Here is a 22,164-nt window from a genome sequence, read left to right as displayed (position 1 = left end):
TTAACAGAAGCAGAATTGTAATACACGTGTCATTGATCATCTTAATACCAAAGGTATCTGGCTGCATTTTGTATCTAGTGAAATTAATGACCTGATATTAAATCCCTCAACTTTAAGGTTGTGCAGCCCTGGAGTTCCAGACCCAAGATTATATATTACAAAATTTGCATACAATTATGTTTCTTAGATAATCATATTGCTCAAAACCAAATGCTGACATTTTCAGCATTTATGCACAGTTCTTGACCCATCCTTCATGTAAAGCTCCATGCCAGCAAAAACCTTACATAGAAACTCAGGGACTTTAACTGTAAGCATAGCAGCAGCATATTATAGAGAAACAGAAATATTCACACTGTCTCACTAAATGTAATGTCATTGTCTAAATTAGGAGCTTTGTCAATATAGTGGAAAGTCTCCTCAATTAGATATGCCACATCCTCTTCTTGAGGATCCTCCCACCATCTCGGGAAGGCAAAGTCCATTTTGCATGACAATTTGCCATCATATCTCCCCATATCTTATCTGAAGGAGGAAGAATTCACGTTACTTTGGCTGAGGATACAGACCGTGTTGAGTTTAAGGATCTTTGGCAAATCCTAAATGTGGTGTTAAGAATTTCTAGTCCTACTTCTATGTAGGGCAGCCCCTCTGTGTGCTACTAAGGCCAATAAAGTGGTGATTAGTTCTGTGCTATAATTTGTTTCTTCCCTAACGTTTCTGGAGGCTTCCTTTCCCAAAGGCAGTAGAAGCTAGTGGAGATTATATATAGAATTGTGAAGGGCGAAGCATGCCAAAGAGCTGGGTGGATCCTTCATTAGACTTGTACTTACCTGGTTCTGACTCCCTTCTCTAGTGCATGGTAGGAGAGAGCAGTGCCCTGATTCCCAGCTTTGTGACTGGATTCATTAAAAATCCATAACTGGATAATTTTTGGGGAGAACAGTGTCAGGGGGCTTTGCTCTCTGTCACCACTATACGATCACCAGGCTGCTAAGCGTGGACCACGTTTGGTTTCCCACCAGGGTACCACAGCTGCAACTGAATTTGCTGTCAACGTGGTGGCAGGGGATCAGCAAACTGGTCCCTACTTGCAGTGGTGAAGCCTCTCCCTGGGATTTCACCCAGACTAGATCTGCAAACACTGGTGACGTAGCTGGGCTACAGCATGAAACTAGCATTCAGAGAAGGTCTTGTCCCTGCCAAGCAGGAGATGTGGGCAGTATATTCTGCTCCCATCGCATCGCATCGCACACTCGTCATAACAGATTAAAAAACAGACCCCAAAGTTCTTGTGTGCTCTTGCAAAAGGGATTTTTCTTCTGTTCTGGCTTCAGAAATTGGCAAGTGTTTTATACAAAATCATAAAAGAAATGGCACTTCCATGTGGGAAGAATACCTCCTTGGCTTACAGGCCAAGGCAGATGCTGAAGCACGTATCTAAGAAGTCTTCCTGCATATGGCCACTCTCGTAAACTGGGACCATAAATAAGGTTATGTTAACATATTCGCTATATTTACATGTTACATCGAGACAGTTATAATCAGTCTCAAGTCTGAGTAATCTATTTCTATATTAGCTTTATAACATGAAAAAAAATAAAGTAGACATCTGTTCCATCAAAGAAGGGGTGTGTTTTCACAAAAAACACTAGAGTTCAAAACTTGGTGTCATCAGTAAAATGCTAATAGACATTTTGAAATTGTATAAACCAAGTGTCCAAATAGAAAAAGGTTTGATATTGAAGGGAACACATCCACATAAAATAGAACTCTTTAAAATGGAATGTAGCCAGTTTCTAAATACATTCAAACATTACAGTGTCTCTATAAATAGAAAACTAGATAGTGCTGAAGAGCTAAAGCAGTCCTTTCCAAATCGTTCAAGTGTATATATTTCTTCCTCTTTACTATCATTAATACACAGCTGTTCTAGCCTTTGGCAACAGTTCAAGTAACTTCCCCTCTTCTCTCCTTTGCGTTCCTCCATCTTCCATTTTGACACCACAGAGTTGCCAGGGAATATCTCAATTTCATAAAGTTTTAGGAGAAACACCACAAGTTCCAGGCTCTGTTGGTGGGTGCGCAGCCAATCAAGGAAGCGTGTCATAAATAGCATGTCATAAACTCACCACAGTCCTTCGATTGTCACTCAGGTGGTGGCACATCTCAGTCCTTCATCCGAGTGAGGCTATGTGCTGACAAGCTCCCTCTTACTTGCACAGCCTGCTGAGAAGGATTTCAGAATAAACTTGATTTATTGGACCTCGGACGTGATATGGGGACTGAGAATTTGTTGCATAGTCCTGCAGTTGTGACGGTTTGCTTTGACTGCCGAAATATTTCCCCAGCGTATAGTGCCTTGATAACGTCATTGTTATGTGCGGACTTTCTTCAGTGGGATTGGATTTCACCACCTGCAAAAGAAGTGACATATCTCAGTGCTTTCTGCCTGCACCTAGAAGGATACACAGCTGTGTGTACAGAAATGCTGAGACAGTTCTCCACAAAGCAGGTCCTGATACTCTTACCTTGAGCTGCAAGTTGCTCACAAACAGTATTTTAGTGAGCCAACTGGTTACATACTAATTACAGTGCAAAACCTCATTCACTTAAGCACTGAAAACTACATGCATAGGCCCATTATACTCAGTTGGCTGATTCTGTAACGCCTTTGTATATTAGACTCTCTTCTCTTCATTAGGGACAATTTATCTGAACAACAAAATTCATACTTAACAGCTTGTCTGTATATTTACCATGGGAAAAAATAAACTCAGGACAGCCCTGACTTGCAGGAAGATTTAAATCCTGCTCTGATCCCAAGCACTTGAGGAACGTGTGCTGTGTCTCAGCTGTGAGCCTTGTGAGAATGTCTCATTCTCAGGTCTTGATGCAAACCTGGCCCAGTTCCATGTTGAGACGAAAACACTCGTGTCATTTTTCTCCAAAAAGGTACTTACAGTGCAATTTAACATCCCTCTCCCTGGTGCATCACACTGACATAACCACAATGTGGTTCAGTAACTTAGTTGGACCCCCAAATATGTATAAAACTCTGGAATTACCATGTTCAATTTGTATGGAATAAAAAAATTATCCATGGGACAAAAAATCCATGGGACTAACGAGAGAGAAAGCAACAGGTATGGTTGTCAGGAGCCTAATGACTGTGTGTGGGGTGGTCTCCCATAAGATGCAGAAGGTCTCATCTCACTGAACACAGTAGCTGATGAAGCAACTTCAAGAGAGGCAAAACCTCAGAATCTTGCACAGATGCAGGACAGAGGACCCCAACCCAAGCATTGGCAAATCCAGAGAAAGCAGAAAAGGGGCCAAATGGTTAACTTAGTTTTAAAAGAGTAAATATATGCTGACTTGATAGCTCTGATGCCCATCAGTTTTCCTGCTATATCAATCACATTAGACACTTGAAAAAGCAGGCTTCATTTATTAATGCATGTATTTATGCAGAAGCATATTAGCTTTTTAGAAATATAATGTAAATTTACTGTCACTGAACAATCAGAAACAATGTTCATATGTAGTGAAGCTCATAATAAATGAAGCAACACATACAAAATTAAATGTGAGTGAAGGAATAACATATGTAAAGGCTTGAAAGACTGGGCAGAGAGGCTGTGAGGGAGCTGGCAGAACTAAAAAAAGGACCAGGAATTATCCATGTAGAAAATTAATATATCCTCTGATCAATTTGATACAGCTAAACCATGGGCTGTTATTTGTTTTCATGCAATTACTGCAGGTTCATTTTTCTAAATTAGTACCTTAAATCTTACAACTGTTTCAAAACGATGCCACCTTGAACCAATCACCCAAACTGCATTCCTGTTAGGCATAATCTCCCAGGAATGCAATCTAATGTTCATCCAGCAGCCAGCCACAGATTAAGATACCAAAATCCCAAGGTTGCTAGTTTCTATGTTGTGACCATGATTTCATTGCCATTAAATAAGGAAATAAATCTGAATAAAAAAATAGGTTCCATAAAGTTCTTTATAACTGCTGGCCAATCTACGTCTCCATAAGCATTTGTGAAGAATGAGGTAATTAAAACTTAGGTTTGCATGTGTGCATATAATCGTAGAATGGTTTGGGTTGGAAAGGATCTTAACAATCACCTAGTTTCAACCCCCTGCCATGGGCAGGGACACCTCCCACTAGAGCAGGTTGCTCAAAGCCCCATCCAGCCTGGTCTTGGACACCTTCAGGGATGGGGCATCCACAACTTCCCTCGGCAACCTGTTCCAGTGTCTCACCACCCTCACAGTAAAGAATTTCTTCCCAATATCTAATCTAAATTTCCCCTCTTTCAGTTTCAGAACTAGAAGTATGTATAGGGCAGAAAGTTCCAGAGTTATGCAAGATTATTTGTCCCAGATTGATATAATCCCTTTGTGAGTCCAGATCTCTTGGCATTCTGAGTAAAGATTGTAGGGTCTAAAGAGCTGCAGATTTCTATGCTATCAGGGTGATCTGAGACCCTCTGAAGTGGGTTGGTGGGAACTCAATTTATCAGGACAATCAGGGGAAATAGCTTTCTGTTTGGCCAGCTAGCGAGAACTCGATGAGAACTGCTGAATGCATTTCATTTCATGTTTTCTGACTGCAAAGAATGGCCAGCCCTCCATTCCCGCATAGCTGTGCTTTAGCTCAGATGGCAATTACAGAGGGGTGCCTGTCTTCTGGGAGTTTAGGAGGTCACTATTTAAGAGAAAGAAAGTGAAAGCACAAAGCAGTAGATTTAATCCATCTCATCTGGTTTCATAAAACATGAAAAGTGCTGGGTTTTTACACAGTGTTCTTGGATCCATCCTTGGAGGCAAAATGCCATTTTCCTTGTGCAAACTGCTTCAGCACCTGATGAAACTCCACTTGCCAGGATGCAGAAATAAACTGATGACAAAACTGTTAAAACTAACGAGGTATCAAAAGCATCCAAGGACTTTCTTTTTGCTTTCCTCAAGGATCAAGTCTCATTTTGAGGGGTTGATGGATTCTCCTCGGCACTGCTATGCCTCTTTCAGGCACAATGGCCTCTCAGGCCTCATTAACAACAGCTACATGAGCCAAATTCTCCCCTGATCCTCACCAGAAACACATACTCTCTGTTGAAATTCCTTCAGCAGAGAAGTAAGGTCAAATCTGCCCATGATGGAGGACTGCATGAAAAATGCTGATGACCGATCTTGCTCTGCTGTTTTCCACTCAGTTCCATACAAAGCATCTGAAATATTCACTTTGAAGTTTCACTCAAATGCTCTGTGGAAATGGCGAGCATCAGCAATGACCCACGAAGACACCAGCATCTAGGTTCTAGACAAAAAAGGGTCAATAGAGCTGTCTGGGTGAAACGGAGGGAGACATCTGCTCCACGGGACATTGCAGAAATATCTGCTCTGCAACTTTTTCCCTCTTTTCCAGCTCCATTTGGACTGAGTTGTGTTTGTGCCTCTCTCATACTGAGCAGAGCAGATGAAAGGATTGGTTAACTAACCATACCTGCTCTGTTTGGTCCCAAAGCAGGACAGAGGCCACGGCAATGGGCTGAAAACTGGTGAGCTGTTGAGGAGCCTGATGTGGAAACCAGCTGCGAGGTTGACACAGAGCACATGAGGTCAGAAGAGTCTGATAACGCTCCCAAACCTGTGCTCAGTCCCAGTGAGCCTCATACTGGAACACAGTCCCAACCAGTGGCAGCTGATTGTCTCCCCACTCTTATTTGGGAACACATTTGCATTCTCTGATATTATATCTCTGTCTGTGATATTTAAGGAGAAAAATAAAATCCTTATAGTTATTAATTTTTTATTCTCCTTTATGTAAAGGTGACTGCTGTGGCTGAGATAATTAAATGTAATCTACTGGCTACAAGAAAGGCTTGCTATGCTAGTCCTTGGCCAGCAGACACCACAAGGACACTCTGGAGCCTAAGCTTGAATTTTACCATCATCACCACTGAATTTCAGTTTGTTTAAACTACTCCTAGGTTTAATTAGGCACAGTATATTTTGTTTTCCAGTGTATACTGTGGGTGTCTGATGAAGGAAACCTTATTTTTAGACTTTGCTTTTTTTGGATCTTGAAGGAAAATATATCACAGCTGTCCTGACGTTTCTTCACAGCAAAAATTAGTGCTTCCCCTTCATTCTTGGTGTCATGGCCCACCTTTGTACCTGTGAAGCTCTACGGAGCTTCTGTGCTAACCCTGTACATGCCCAGGTCCTTGGAACAGGCTTGGCCAGGAGTGCGGCTTACAGAAAAATAGGCATGACTTGGCAAAATAAGCAAAGGGGTTTTATCCTTCTCTTGAGAGATTCAGAAAACATTTGGTGGTCTCTCTTATTTGAAGTAATATGTTTTGTCAGAAAACAAATTCCTAAATTCATGCTGGAAAAACACTAGCATTTCACTTGTGTGGGTGATAGTCTTTTTAAATATCTATGCACTTTTGATAACTGTAATAAAAGTTCTAGGATTTTCTCGATAAGAACTAACTTGTGGAGTTCTGTCTTATAAATGACACATCCAATTGTTTGTGTCATTATTCTAGTGAGTTACCAAACTCCATCTTCCAACTAGTAGCTTCTTACTGGCTCAAAGCCCCCAGCTGACTGTGAAGCACCATAAATTCATTAACTCTTGGTTTCAAAGAGACATCTTTCATTGCACCCCTTTTTCTTCCTCCAGTTTTAACTTTTTGTTAACAATTTTTTCTCATTGTATATTTCATTCTATGAAAGAACTTGCACCTGTCATCTCTCTTTTGATCATGCAGAGGAAATGCTATCTTCCTGAAAGATATGACGGTTCAAGTTTTATGGTCTTAAACAGATTTTAATGGAATAAATTGTGGTAGTTTCCCAGTCTTTTGTTAAACAGACAACCCAGGTTCAGCCCCTAAGAATGAAGATCCTGATAGTATCACAGGCAATGTCTTACTGTGCTAAATGTGAGTTTTTCTACAGAGGTACCAGAAGACTTCTCTGTCCTTAGTTCTAGCAACATATTAAGGCATGGGGATACTGTGAGTACATGATTCCAGTTTTCACTGAAGAAATATTTTTTACTGGGAGTCAGGAGCTAAGCATCTGGAAAAGATATGAGTCTCCTTTATTCCAGAAAGATTTTTCTGGTTTCTAAAGAGGGTAATGTAATGTCCATGGGCAATGAAAGATGTGTTCGGATTCTCAGTAGACTGACTACTCAAATCTGGAACCTGGGAACTGTCCTTTTATACCAACAAGTTGGTGTCATGGGTAGGAGGAAGGACTTGGTTGTAACCTACAGGAATAGTCTGGTGGCCTCGGTGACAGTTCTTTAACTATCATATGCAAAATGACTGTCATCAGCCTTATGGCAGAGGGTACCTGCTTACTTGACTATTCAAAAATTACACTATCTGTTTTTATTCAGGGTTGCCTGCATGAAACCAGGGCTGCATTTCTTCATTTGGTATACATGAAGTACAAGAAATCCCAAACTAAAACAGATTCCTCCTTTGCTGATGGGGAAGAGCACTCACTATAAAAAGACATACCACATACTTAAAATATATCTTAAAGGAAACCAGAAAAACTTTAAATATCTTGTTTTTCAGACTCTTGACTTTCACTGGTTTGGCAGCCTCTGGGCTGATTTTGTGCCTAGATATAATAATGTGTTTGCTTATTCATTTTTTATTTAATCCATGGACTCATGTCATTTGTAATATATTGTGAAGATTCCTCTCCAGAACTTCAAATGGACAGAAGAATATGTTCTCAATTGCCCTGCTCATATATTTTACCATGTCCCTATTTCACTAGTCCAGCAGTTATAAAACAGAAGACAGAATTTCTATAGACTTCAGACAAAAAAGAAAACAGAGCTATGGGTACGAAATCTCTGGTTGTATAGTCAGTCACTGTAACTATGCCAGATAACTCTTTCTCAGACATATGGAAAGAGATACACACCAGTAAGATTGGTCTTTCAATTTTAAGCTCCATTTCAAATGTAACTCTGGTTTGATGGGAGTCTTCTGACCCCCTCAGTTAGGAAGGCTTAAGGAAAAAACCTGTGAGACTGATTGGTACAGCAAAAAAGATGAAGTGAGTCCATGCAGAAGCAGTAGAAATATATAATGCATAGCAAATAATATAAGAACCTGGAAACTGTGCAACATCCTTTTATACAGGTTGCCTTTGCAGAAAAGTATGTTTGTTTTTATTTCAAGCAGTTCAGCCCGTCCTCGGGCGGCATCGCACTTGGAGCAGAGAGGGGAAAGTGCTGTCATACAAACTGCTATCTCCACGGTTTTTATTCAGGCCAAACTTTGAGTCACTAATGCAAATCCTGTCGCACAGCTTTTTGTTTCTAGGCATCTGACAGTTAAAATATCTCTTAAAATACCTGGGAATGACATAAGCATCAACTATTACCTCATGGAAATGGCAGCCACACTTCCCTTGCAGGAATTCTTTGTAACGTCCCATGGTGATGACAAAGGTGTCAACAACTTCATAGCCGAAATTTTTTGCTGTATCCAGAATAACCAAGTTTTCATTCCACAAGTTTTGCACTTCTGCCTGCGGTCCAGAGAAAATATTGCAATTTCTTGTCAGAATGCCTGTTCAAGGGTTAATTTATTCTGCTACAGAAATGGACAGCAAAACTACATTTTGAATAAAAAAATTATGTTATACTCCAGACATGAACTACTATAAATTCCCTCTTGAAAGTAGCTATTATTCCAAGACTGTTGTAGATTTTTGCAGAAATTTCTTAGAATGGGTTTTTCAGCACAAAAATAGTCACAAGAAAGTCTTTTTTTTTTTTGCTTAAGTACAGAACAAATCAGGTTGATTTCAATGAGCTCTAGATTAAAATTAATTAGTGGTAACTATAATTACATTTCAACAGTTGTGTAGCTTCCTCCATAGAAAGAATTCAATGTTATTTTAAATATAATTACTAGGTAACCGGTTTTAATATATACTTAGCTAATGTGAGGTGTAATTCAGAAAAAAAATCCTATTATAAAGTTTTCTTTAATAAATAGTGAAATTGTTCCTGTAAAAGAAAAATTCAGCTTCAAATGAAAGTCATTGAGACTGTTGCTTAAAAAGGAGTTTAGGGCCATGAATACCTTAGAAATGGTTACACTGAAGAACAGACTATTATTTCTCAAGATACTGCAGGAAGGCCAGGAATAGAAAAAAAGGTTAGCCATAAATTTGCGAAGGCAGTGGATTTGACACTGAAGACAGAAGGGCTTTGAGAGTAGCTGGGGTAATCCAGAAGTCCAGAGCACCCAAACCACATGGGTAATTTGGCATATGATTCCAATATTGAAAGGAAAAAGAATGTCAGTTATGTACTGTAGTTGATTTTTTGAGTTTTATAAACTACTGGATGGGAAACAGAAAAAGGCAGTCCTGGGAAGGCTTTAATACTCTTTCTGTCCTTGCCTCACCTACCTTTGATCAAACTTCTGCTTCTTCCTCCTAGGACTGAACCCCCCTGAAAGCTATGGCAGGAGCTACAACATTTCTTCATGTTGTGACCAACCATTTCCCTACTGTATCCTAATTTGGTCATCTGGATAAATTAAGGAAATGATTGGAATCAATAATAAGAGATTTGGTAAAGACAAGGCAGATAGATAGTACTAAGTTAGAAAGAAAGAATGGGCAAAATCTGACAGGGCAGTCTCGGTAGGAAAAAGAAGGGGGAGAGTGACAGTAAGTCACACACTGAATACAGCAGTGTGTTACGGTTGCAGAAAGACGTGGGTGCCAGTCCTTGGTGTGATAGGAGCGCTGTACGTAAACTATGAAAGCTAATAATTTTCTCTTTTCAACACCTGTGAATAGCTGGAGCGTCACACGCAGCGATGGGAGGCATCGTTTACTCCATTCTGACCTCCAGCCCTTCCCAGCCCTGTCGCATCCACACACTTTGTATATGTTTAATGGAAAACCACCATCCAAATTGTAAGTAAAAATGCTGAATTGAATGAGTTACACAGCACATTGAAATGAGCCCATCTGTTGCTCTGAGGGTCTTGGACATGATTTAAACTGACTGTAACATCCGATTAACATACAAATAACAGGCTAGATTCACCGGCACATTCCAGCTGCTCTGTAATGTTCTGGCTTCATAGGTTGGTTACGATAGATTTATGGGGAGCTGTGCAATGCAGCCAGAGCAGTGAGTCTGATCCAGCAGTAACCACGGAGGAAGCCTGGGGAGGGCCAGTGCTCGAGGTGGTACGAAGAGCAATCTGCCTATCCCCAGCTCGATTTCTCAGCTTTGACAGCAGGATTAATGTCGGAGCTTCTTCTGGTTCTTGGGACGTCTGACTGAGCATGGCATCTCGCACGGCGCTCTGATTGCAGTGGAATCCACGAAATGAGGCAAATCAGTTTGAATCTGCATCAGCAAGCCGTATGAGCAAATATAAATGGTATTCTTTGATCCATTTAAAGCTTGCTCAGCAGAGGTTGCAACATATTTTGACCAGACAGCAAAATTATTTCTGAAATGACAATCTTCCATAAAAATGCACTCTAATTATACTGCAGCTTACCTGTGATAGAGAATGTATTCCATCCACTGGGAGGTGAAAGCCCATCCCTATGGATTTGATAATTACCAGGATATTTGATAGATTTTCCCTGTTTCACAAATAAAGAAAAAAGAAAAGATAAACATTTTACTCAACAGATCCATCTAGTGACACTTTGTTTTTATGTTTTCAAAGTCCATTAAGTGTACACTCATGAGAAAACAAATGAAATGTTTGTATTTAAAGTGTTTGGTTAAGTTGTTTCTCATAATTTATCATATCAAGGCTTGGAATAACACCAAGCACATAACATTACCTGTTCAACACCTTTTGGATAATTTGCAGGTGATTGGAATTAAGCCACTGAACACCACCTACAATTAATACGGTCTGGTCTGTATTCTCCAGGGGACGTGATCTGAAACCCAGAGAGGAAAAACAACACATGTTGCCTTAAAACAGATGGCAAACATTTTAACTGCATTGCACTGCATTTCAGCGAACTGTATCTGGCATCCTGATCAGAGGCCTGATGTCATTTTCTACTATTTTTCAACCACACAATACGGTCTGCACACGTTATGTTTAATTGTTTACTGATTTTAATTGTCAAATGTGTTAAACACATTTGTGAACAGAATGAGAATACAAACAAGCCAGCAATAGAGTTTGTACAATACCTCTGCAGCAGCTGTTCTAGTGCTTTTTCAAAAGTTGGTCTCTGGTTTGCATTCATCCAAAACTGGGGGTAGTAGGAGTAACTGATAAAGGTTTTCCCCTCATTGATATTATGATAACATTTAATATCATGAGTCTTTTGCCATTCCTGAAGAGTCTTATTCACTCTTTCTATTAGATAGTACATCATCCCTCTGTTAGTTGAGTCACCTATAAAAAGAATCTTTGGATAGAAAAAAAGATATGAATTAGAAGCTTTACACTCCAAAACCCAAAAGCTAAGAAAAGAATACAGCTCGTCTGGAGGCTTTTAAACCCTTCTCATAATGTTCAAGAAATATCTCTGTGAGCTGACAGTTCTCCAGCCCTGACATCTCAATACTAAAGTTCTCCTTTAGCAAAATCTGTGTGATCTGATTAACAAAAAGTGATATTATGTGTTTCAAAGACGAAAAGCACAGTTTATAGATGGCTATAGCTGCACAGTTAGTCCTGTATTTTTCATCCTTGCTGATCATTTATTTTGCTTAAGTTTATATTTACTTGCAATTGCTATTACAGAGCCTCTCATGATTTCTTGCAACTTCCTGCTTTCGTTCCTCCAGTTTTTCATGTGGTTTGTTCCTACACAGCACGTCTTGGTTAATGTCTGCCTTCCATAAATGTGATTCATTAGAATTTCCACCAAAGGGACACAAACACACACTCACACATCAGTGGATGCAGCTGCTGCCTTATTTGTAGAGAGATGATCTTTCTGCAATTTCAGAGGGGAAAAAAAGGGAGGTTATTTTGGTGGCAGATAATCTGAATAGAGTCCTGGCATGTGTGACGTGGCCACCAGGAAGCATCGTGGCCTGAAGGGAGCTAGAAGAGCTGTTAGAATGACAGAAGAACTTCAAGTATCAGTAGTCTTCACTGGGCTGCTCTGAACTTGCAAATGACTGAAGAAGTCAAATTTGGGCTTGCTCCTACTCATTCTGTAGACTCCCCTGACAAATCAAACATCTCTGTACGTGGAGACCACAGAACTTAATATGTGGGGTTTTTTAATGTAATTGCCCTATTTTTAGTGGATAGGACTAGCATTTCCTCCTGCTGAAGAAAACACGTTAGTAATGACAAGAGTTCAAGGGGGAAGAGAATCCAGCTTCACTGTGGTTTTCCAATGAAACTGTGTGCGTAATCAGTTATTACCACAATCATCTCAGCCAGAAAATCACATAGAGGAGCATAAATGTAAAACTGGGAGTCAGAAACCCCGTAGAGCTGTAACACAGTAAGAGACCTGTTCTCTGCGCAGCAGTGTGCTGCTTCTCCTACCTCCTCTGGCACTCAGGGTAGTTGGCACCCTGTAAGTTGGGGTTTTGTTGTTTGTTTTGTTTTTTTAATTTGATTTGGGATTTGATGCTTTACCACTTCCACCTTGAATGTTTGGTTCTGCAAACAAAATTCAGACTGCACAAGATCACATGTTTAAGAGTACATTTCCAAAGCTTCTCTTAGAGATTTTACATGGTGAAAGCATCTTCTCTCATCTAATACATCTCTATCTATCTGTTCCCTTCAGGAATGTCACAATTTTAGGGACTGATTCCAGTTCCCACTATGAACCTGTTGTGAGTAAAAATAAGACACATCAGCGTATCAATGACAGTTCTTACAAAACAGAAACAGTTTCAGATGAACATTCCCTGACCTGGTGTAAGGGCCGAGAACGGGCATGACAAGGATTTGAACATCCCATGCCTTGCCCATTGTGGGCTGCTAAGAGACCCTTGGTAGATTATGTGTGGTAGCAAACAAAACAAGAGCACCGAACATATAGAGGCTCTTTCACCTCCTGTCTTGGACCTCTCAAAGCTGCTTCACAGAGTAAATTCTTAAACAGCTGCTGTTTATTCTTGGACTGTACAAACCCTTCCCTCACACACAAGGGGTTTTCCAACTCTTTTCCCATTGTGTCAGAAGAAACCTCTTTAAACCAAGCATAACATGACTCAGAGAAGTTAAGGATCCTTGGGTCCTTGGAAGGACTGGTTGGATATTCTCTTTTTCCCTCGGTGGCAGACACAAACATGCATACAATCACTTACAATTAGGAAGACAGTCCACGCTTACAATATGTCCTAGTTCTAAAGTAGGTTAGCTTGAGGTTTTAAACAATTCTTTTAACTTGCAAAATGTCCTAATCTCTCCAGTCTGTCTATATCCTTGTCTCTTTAATCTCCGTTTCATAAGTCCATCACTGTAGTATGTAGATGTGTATCTATTTAAAAAGCAGTTCTCCGATATTAGCAGGCAAGGATATCATTAACTTGCAATGTGGGTGAGAACATTTCTGTAAAAACACAGAACGTCATTAGCAGAGTAACAAACAGGCTCTACTGAGTTACACACATAGAGTAGTTGATAGAACATGCTAGATTATTTCTCATCTATAAACATATGATACCATTTTGTTATTACTGCACATGGGGTTTTCCAATTGCAAAGGAGCATATTCAGCTATTAATTACACTGATTTGGAGATGTGGCATTTTTATCTCGCTCTTCATTCTACTGTGACTAAGATTCTGACAGATATTTTCTCCTTCTAACTGGATTTGGTTTGCTCACATCTACCACTGAATTCAAATAGCAGAACAACACCTTTCATCGAAAAAAAAAGGAGAGAAGAACCATGGCCAAGGCCAATGAACATGAGGCACAGATGTCTAGTTTTGCCAACACTGTGTATTCTCTAGGAATTTAAGTGTGAAGTGTCATTCTAAATATATACCATATGAAAATATCAGGTGGGCCTTGGAATAGTATTACTGTTGTTTCCCTGATATTCTGAGAACATGAAGGACGTGAACACGAAGAATCAGAACAGATTCCTTTAGAGCAGTCAGTATAAATGGACAAAATAAATAGCCGCTAGGGCCCAGGTATAATTCTTCAAATATTATCACAAGACTGATTGATAAGACTACAGACAGCCCACCTCTGAAGGAGTAAGTTCCGAGTCTCAGAACATCTCCATTTTCACTCTTAATGAGTTTGTTATGCGGAGGAAAAGCAGAAGGTCAGGAAATAAGATCAGACAGCTAATGCTATTGAGTGTCTGGGTGTCCATCTGGGAATGTATACTTATTCCTAGGAGAAGGTGTGGCTGAGCAGGGTGAGCCCAGAATGAGACAGATGGCAACATCACATTGGTGAGGAATACAGCTTGTTTCACTGGGGAAATTAACCTGAACTCTCAGAAACAAGTCTGCTAAGAGAATAGTTAAGACTTCTTGTAAGTGAGGAAGAGAGAAATGAGCCAAAAAGGACTTGTGGTTGCTCAGAAAATCAGATCAGAAGTGTAGGTTCTCCTCAAAGATGTCTGTCAATTATAACAACAATATTAGCTTTCAGTCAAGAGCTCTTCGACTGGTCAAGTCCATAACAGGACTGTATCACTGGAATCATGCAAATCTGTTTAACTCCAGCTACTTTTTCCACAGTGAAAATACAGCATTGCTGAAAGAGATGTCATTAAAACTAGGGCTGCAGTATGTGAAACCTACAGTCCCTGCCCTCTAGCCTTGAGAGACAGCTCTGAAGCCTGCTTGCAGTCATCACAGGAGGGTATCAGCAGTCACACTATGGAGACTGTGTGTGCTGGGATTTTGAAGGGAAGGCAATCCCGTAAGTAGAGAGAAGATCTCAGCTAGAGAGATGGGCATGCATTCTTTGTAACCCAATGAATCCCAGGCTGGTGGATACATAGCACAGCAAATCTGCACACACAGAGCACCCACTCATTAAGACCTCATCTGCATCCAACAATCTGCTTTTAACTATTGGTCCAACCATGCCGTGAGATGTGTAAATCCTGAAAATAGAAACAAATTCTTCTTTTTCTTCTCTCTAAAAAGAAATCCAGGCAGAAGAAGAGGACATTTGTAGGTAATACTACCTGCTTTTCAAACTGCCCTTTTGCAGAGCTGGCCAAGCACATTTTCTTGTGGTATGCAGGCCATCAGAAAGCATCTTTCAAAGCATCCACCTTTTTCAAGTCAGCTTCATTTTCAGCAAATCCTTGGAAGACTCAAAGGCTAAAATAAGTGGTGTTTAGCCCCAGGAAGAAACCTTACGTCCTTCAACTAACCCAAGAGCTTTGATGAATTAGAATAATCATTCAATGTAATTGAACGTGTGGTAGCTATGGCCACATTTATTTCTACACAGTTGCATGAACTTACTACAGTTGTGCGCACCATGTGGTATTTAATTTAATTTGAACCAGGGGCTCTGGGGATGATTCTGTATTTAGCTCTATGACAAGAATGAGCAAAATGATGGCTCAGGTGCATAGAATATGAAAATTTCTTTACAGTCTGGCACAAGGCTTAGTCATGTAGTGTTCAGGTCAATGGGGGATTTGTCTGCAGGATGACTAAAGGATCAGGCATACATAAGTCTGTAATTTTACCAGACAAAGAACAACACTTTCATGCCGACAGATGTTTTCAGTGTCTTCTGTTGCAAATGTTTGGTGTGAAAAATTCCATTATAGCTTACAGGCTTTAAAAGATTGTGTAAGCATAGTGGAATTCACTTCTTAACCAGACCTATCATTATAAATTAACCACACTTAGGAAATTTAAACACCTGTAAGTCCAAAACACTACTTAACTTTAAAATATTATTAAGAAATTATAAGTTAAAATTCCTGTTTTAACAGCTGAATTTTAAGTACTTCAGCAAATATTGCATTTTCATATTTCCTGTTCTTAATTACACATGACTCAATGGTACTTTTTTATAAGACTAAACTCTGAGTAGTATTTCTCGATGATAAACAAAATACATATCCCCCCTGCTATTGAGGCCAGCTTTCTATATGCTGCTAATTGGATAAATAATTACCTGTTACAACCCCTTTTCCCTCACCACTTTTTAAAGTTCTTGTACAAAAATCAAAGCTTCATATCTTAATCGAATTGTATAAATCTTACAGCAAAAACTCATTAACCACAGTTACAGAGGATTTTGTTGAGCCAATATAATATTTTTATTATGATTGCCTATTTCTTTGATTCAATTAGGACATATATGTGGAGTTCCCTAAGAACAACACAGCCTGCATCTCAGTACCGTTAGAGTTTAAAATGGAGGAGAAAAAGGACTGTAGATATTAAAAGTTGACTGAATGAAAATCTACTCAGCCAGAATCAGCTTAGCCTCAACACTTCAAAATTTTCTTGTTTACTGTGTCTGAAATACAAACATATGACTGACTAGTCTGGCTAACACATCATAAAGCAAAATAAGGCCTCATAAACCGTTTTTGTGGATGTATATCCTTTCTCATGTCTCCACCAATCTGGGTGTTACTGTTTCACTACAGGTGGTCTTACATTTTTATGAAACAGAAACAACTTAGCTCAAACACAGTTTTATATGCACACAAATTAAAATAACAGTTAATGATGATGTGAAATCAATTGCAAGTCATAGCCAGGGAAAATTAATTTCTGTTGTAGAGAAAGGAGATGACAATTTTAGAGATGAGCTCTGAAAAACAAATCAATTTTGATATGACATGAAAGCAGCCTGGAGTTCGAAAACAAATTAGAAAGCATTTTTGAAGGCTTGTTTATGATGCAGATAAGAAAGATGGGCTCTGTTCAGGTGACCATAAACATATTTCAGAAACATTGAGAAATGCATAAAAGAAATTAATGAGCAAGAGATATATCTGAATGCTGCATTTTACTGTTGTTCTGTGAAACAGGAAAAAACCAGAATGATGGTACATAAACGTACAGTGGATCTTACATGTGCTGGATTTCAGCCAAAAAGAGCATTCACTTTTCATCTTATCTCATCAGTTGCTGAAGTGCACCCAGATCAGGGACACAGCATAGCAGTGGTTAACTCGTTACTTGCTTCGCTTCACATTCATTAGAAGTAGAAACACAAGTAGGCTTTTTTTCTTTTTCTTTTGCTTTATTTTTTTTTTCTTCCATGTAAAACTAACAGGGAAGCACAAGAAAAGAGCCTTCAGTTATCGTAGTTGGAATTTGACAGTGGCATAGAGATTTACACCTCCAATTTAAAGGAAAAGACATAATAACAGACACTTATACTGTTTATAATGTCTTATCATGATTTTTTTAATTGTAATAAGTAAAGCCAGCAGGTCATAATCCTGAAACCAAATTATATTTTTTCCAGGACAAAAATCAGAGACTTTGCCTAGTGAACCACGAATGTCACTACCAGCTTTATGTGTGATTCCTGGTGAAATCTTGCATGACTGAATTTTTTATGAAGGTATTCACAAGTGAAATTCAGTCATAGAAGGCTGTTAGTGTTTTGATGGAAGATATGATGTCATTTGACCCAAAGATGCTACAGACATACGTGTGTCTGCTTTCCAGAGGAAGGATTAGTAATTATGTAGGGTGTATGGAGGTTTTATTGCCTTAGTTCAGAATAAACTTTGAGTAAGAATTCAGATGTAGATCATGATACATGACTTCTTTGTAAAGGATTTTGAATTCCAGAGACCAGAGTTACACAAGCTGAATATTCAGTGTGGCAGCATACTAAAAAATCCCAGAATACAGAGGCACATGGGTTAGTTGAGCCCATTTTGAGAAGTGGACACATGAGTGAGTTGTGTTTTTCTTAGCTAACTTCAGCAAATGGCAACAGAAATCAAACAGCATTCTAGATCATCTGTGTCGTCACTTGGGTTGATGATTTTTGCCCTTATGTTTTGCACTCATGCTTTTTTTTTTTTTTCAGTCTGCTTACATTTCCAGTGTGGAAACCTTCTGCATATTTTATTATGGAAACTATGATGTCATTAGTTTAAGAAGTCAGTGATATCTGTAGTGCTTAAAGACAAGGTATATAATGGTTTGAAACTAATAGCACAAATTAGGAAATATAAATATTTATAGATTGTTATCAAAATATCTTGTGTAATAAAAATGTATTTGTTCACAAGAATTATATCTTGCTGGCTACTCAACAGCTCTCTTATAAAAGATCCAGGTTGCTTAAACAACTGACAGGCATAAATCCCTTTCAGTGAGAATCTGAAAAAAATATTTTTTCTACTGCATTGCTTAGACTGTGTAAAGTAATATTAAAGTTTGCCTTAATCACAGGTGGAATCAGGACCTTATCAACCAAGCAGAGGACCATTTTTACTCATCTGACTGAGGTGTGAAGAAAGTCTCTCTTAGTTCTTAAGTTCTACCGACACGAGGGAGTTGGTCCAAGCTCTACATTTATTTATTTGGTGAAAGAAGCAAAAAAAGCTGTTGCAAAATGCCACACAAAGTTAAAATCACTGCAAAGTCATGACAAAAATGACATCAGCTGGAAAGATACAGAAGAAATATACCAAAAGGGGAATACGTGTTAGAGTGATGACTTAAAAGGAATAAACCAGTTAAACAGACATCTGTGCAAAGGTAATTGGAGTGATTCAGCAGATTTCTACTGAGCAGTGAAGGTTATCAGACAATGAAGGAAGACTTTTGCAAAAGATAAAGAATGGGAAACAAGTGCAATTAGTTTTACAGAAAATTTTCTTGCATGGTGTTAGTGTCGATCACATAGGATCTGGCTCTCATCTGATACTAGAATAGACCAGTGATCCCAGAGGGTCACAACATAGTGGAATTTGAATTAAGCTCACAAACATTCATTTCATATACTTGGTTTTAATGGACCCTTAACAAATGCTGAACTGTTTGAGACCCGTGAATGTGAGTGGTCGAGTTCAGGAGGTGGGAATGTCAGCATAATCCTCCCAGCAATACCCTGGCAATCCCCTGCCATGGTGGCATATTGTTCCTCAGCTGTCCTTCAATTGTCTGACCAAAGGGTGTTTGCTTATTGAAGCAGTCTGATGTCTACGGAAATTAAAGACCAAAGCAAAGCTATCGAATTCTTCTGTATTTTTTGCTGTGGTCAGTCCAAATGTGCTTGTTTTGTACATGAGGACCAGGTCAAGCCTCTCCATTGTCATACAAACCTATTTTTTTAAGGAAAAATATGCTAGGAGAAACCCACAGCTCTATAGTATAGTATAGTTTTCTCCATAGAAAACCACAGGCAGAAATAAAGCCAAATGGCAATGAAGGACTTTGTGCAGGATAAGAAATGACCAGAAAAGAAGGAGGAAATGTTAACTGAAAGTCTATTCTTTTTGCATTTTTCTATATAGAAATACTCTCATATTTTATCAAAATGCCACTTTTTAGTTACTCTTTTGTTACCTAGACAATGCACTATAAAAATCTTTATAACAATTAATTACTTACTTTCTGGATACTTGTATCCTCAGTAAGGTACCTGAGCCTCAGATCAGAGCTCTCTCTCAACAGTTTTACAGTCATAGCATGCTTATTAAGGAGACCTTGTATTTCCAAGCAATCACCTTAGAAGCTTCACTACAAGAAAAGAATGTGCAAGAAGACTTGGTAAGATTAGTGTGCACAAGCAACGCCATGCATTAGGTATGCAGCGGAAGAAACCCAACTTGCATGTCAAGTGTGAGACAAGATTGTGACAATAATGCAAATCCATCCTCCATTTACAGCCCTTATATACTCACTGCAGGTCTAACTGGTAACCAACTACACCGTAGGTCTTGAAACTCCACTGGTGTGACCTGAGCTCTCATGCGAAATGGAAGCAGACAGCTGTGTCTGCATATGAGGCTAAATTATGGATAATGGTTGGTTTTCGCTCCTGTGGATTTTCCATCGGAATCTTTCCCCAGTTATAATAAAAAGGGATTTTTCCTACACATCAATCACAACATTGTTTTTAAAGCTTCAGGACACTAAATAGCCAGGTAAATACAAACAAGTTAAAATGCAGAATCTGTTACATACCTTTCTGCCCTCCAGACAGCGCTGGAGCTCAGGCTTGGCGAGCACAGAGTATCGGCAGCCGTGGGGCTGCCACGTTATTTCTCTCCAGTCACAGGTCCTGTTGTCAGAGCAGCTGAGACAAGGGACAATCCACTGCCCTGGAAAACAGCAACGGGATGTCAGCACCTCCTCTGTATTTTTGTGAGCAGCTTTATTATACAGCAAGCGAGATATTTTTGAGTATTTTGTCATGGGAGTTTTCCCTAAATTAAATGCTCCCCAGCCCTTTGAAGAGAGTATTTCTTTCCTCTGTGTTATGTCCTTTTCATTTAGCCAGGGCGGGAGTTTCTCCTTTCCCAGAAAGAGCTGCGGATGCTCAAATTTGACAGTTGGTTGTGGGTTCATTTCTCAGTTCATGTTGCCTTTCTCGTAGCAGCTTGTCCTTTCTCCGCAGAAGGGATACAAGAAAGGGAAAGGGGGTGAAGAGGCTGAATGCGAAAAGAAATGAGCAAGACTTTGAAAGCTCCTTGATAGAAAAATGAAGCAAGAGAGAGGATGATTTTCCCTAGAAAATACTAATTTCTTTAATTTGTGAGAATTCAGAGGACTGTCCCAGACTACACATATACATTTCAGGAGGTGAAAGTTAGGTGAGATGAATAACCTATGTGATTTATTAGAGCCAAAAAATGATTTTGCAGATCAGGAGCATGAAGTGGGATTATCAAAAATTGGTGAGTTTTTGGCATCTCTTACCTAAGGTTGAATGGTTTTGTTATTTTGGTTTCCTAAAGCTATTAATTTCCAAAACCCTAGTGGAAGTTTGAGGGATTTAACTTCTGAAGGAAGAGAGGAACCTTTTGGGTAGCCTTTATATTCAGATCAATGCAAGAAACACTTTTTCTAGCCCATACAAGTGCACCATCCTGACAATATCTCCGGGTGTCTATGGCATTCTGCCAGCAAAACTTGCTTTTGCTCTGATTAAAGGCATTATGCAAGGAAGAGCACAGAGGCCCCCAGGTCCGTGTGTCAATGCTATCAGGCTTTGCTAGCACAGCCGGGCTTCTCACCGCAGACTAGCAAATGGCTCCAAAAGCAAATGTTTGCAGAGTAGACCCAGCCTTAGAGTTTGTGACAGTCACAGACAGAGAGCAGCTCGGCAGCCAGTTGGGTGTGCTTCACTGGCTGTGACAGATTACTGCTACACGAGAAGCCACAGCAAAAAACCAAGGCTGTTGCCTATCGACCTTTATCAGGCCAGGGACCAAGTGGGAGGCTGAGCGGAGCAACCCTGCAGCATCCCAGTGGCCTTGGGAGAGTCAGCTGCTACCTCAGGAGCAAGGGGATTTCCAGGGAGGCAGCCTGACCTTCCACTGAGCAAAAGTCCCAAGCGAAAATGTTTTGGTAAGCAGCAGGCTGAGTTGTCTCAGCAGATAAAGAAGTCCTTCTAAATAAAAGCATCAAGAATTGATTGTATGTGAGCCCACACTGGTACACCTAAAGGCAGAATGTATCCCACGGTGCTATCCCAGGTGTGTAGCCTGCACAGCTGCCGCTACGTCTGCCCCACGGAGAAGATGCTCACCCCACCCTCAGGTACACTTGTATTTGGTGTGGAGCAAATAATGGCAGACTGAACCTAAACAAAAAAACGCAAAACTCAACCAAAGCCTGGATGCTGACCACTGCTGTAGAATTCTTCATAAATGATCTGAAAGTTGGTTTGGGCAATGGTTTATATTTAAAAATTATATGAGAACTGGGCAGTTTTTTTCCTGACATTGTAATTTTTCTTTCAAACCAAATACATAAAAGTTCTGGCAATATCTACAACATCTGAGATCCCTCATTTTATAGATTTTTCTTCTTAACATCCCATACATTTATGAGCTGATCTGGTTTTAGGTAATAAACTAGAAAAGTAGAACTATATAAAATGAATATTGAGGAGCTGAAACATCTGAATAATAAAAGTTTAAATTTTGGCAACTGAAAGTGATAAGTACCTTCTGAAAAGCTTCTTTCAAATAG

The 22,164-nt window shown here is 39.6% G+C and overlaps 1 protein-coding gene across 1 annotated transcript in view; it reads right to left on the bottom strand.

Moving 5' to 3' along the window:
* Window positions 1-2,213: 2,213 nt before the first annotated feature.
* Window positions 2,214-22,164, bottom strand: part of CPED1 (cadherin like and PC-esterase domain containing 1) — a 145,275-nt gene continuing 125,324 nt past the window's right edge. Inside the window, exons 18-23 of the mRNA XM_074168371.1 lie at window positions 20,152-20,288; window positions 11,257-11,477; window positions 10,893-10,994; window positions 10,598-10,685; window positions 8,445-8,591; window positions 2,214-2,417 (exon numbers count right to left, since the gene is read on the bottom strand). Of these exons, the coding sequence (XP_074024472.1) occupies window positions 2,214-2,417; window positions 8,445-8,591; window positions 10,598-10,685; window positions 10,893-10,994; window positions 11,257-11,477; window positions 20,152-20,288 (899 nt within the window). The remainder of the gene's footprint in view (window positions 2,418-8,444; window positions 8,592-10,597; window positions 10,686-10,892; window positions 10,995-11,256; window positions 11,478-20,151; window positions 20,289-22,164) is intronic.

Source organism: Numenius arquata, chromosome 2, assembly GCF_964106895.1.
Source record: "Numenius arquata chromosome 2, bNumArq3.hap1.1, whole genome shotgun sequence".
Lineage (NCBI taxonomy): Eukaryota > Metazoa > Chordata > Aves > Charadriiformes > Scolopacidae > Numenius > Numenius arquata.
Note: the sequence above shows the minus strand (reverse complement) of the source record. Positions and strands in the feature narration are given on the sequence as shown.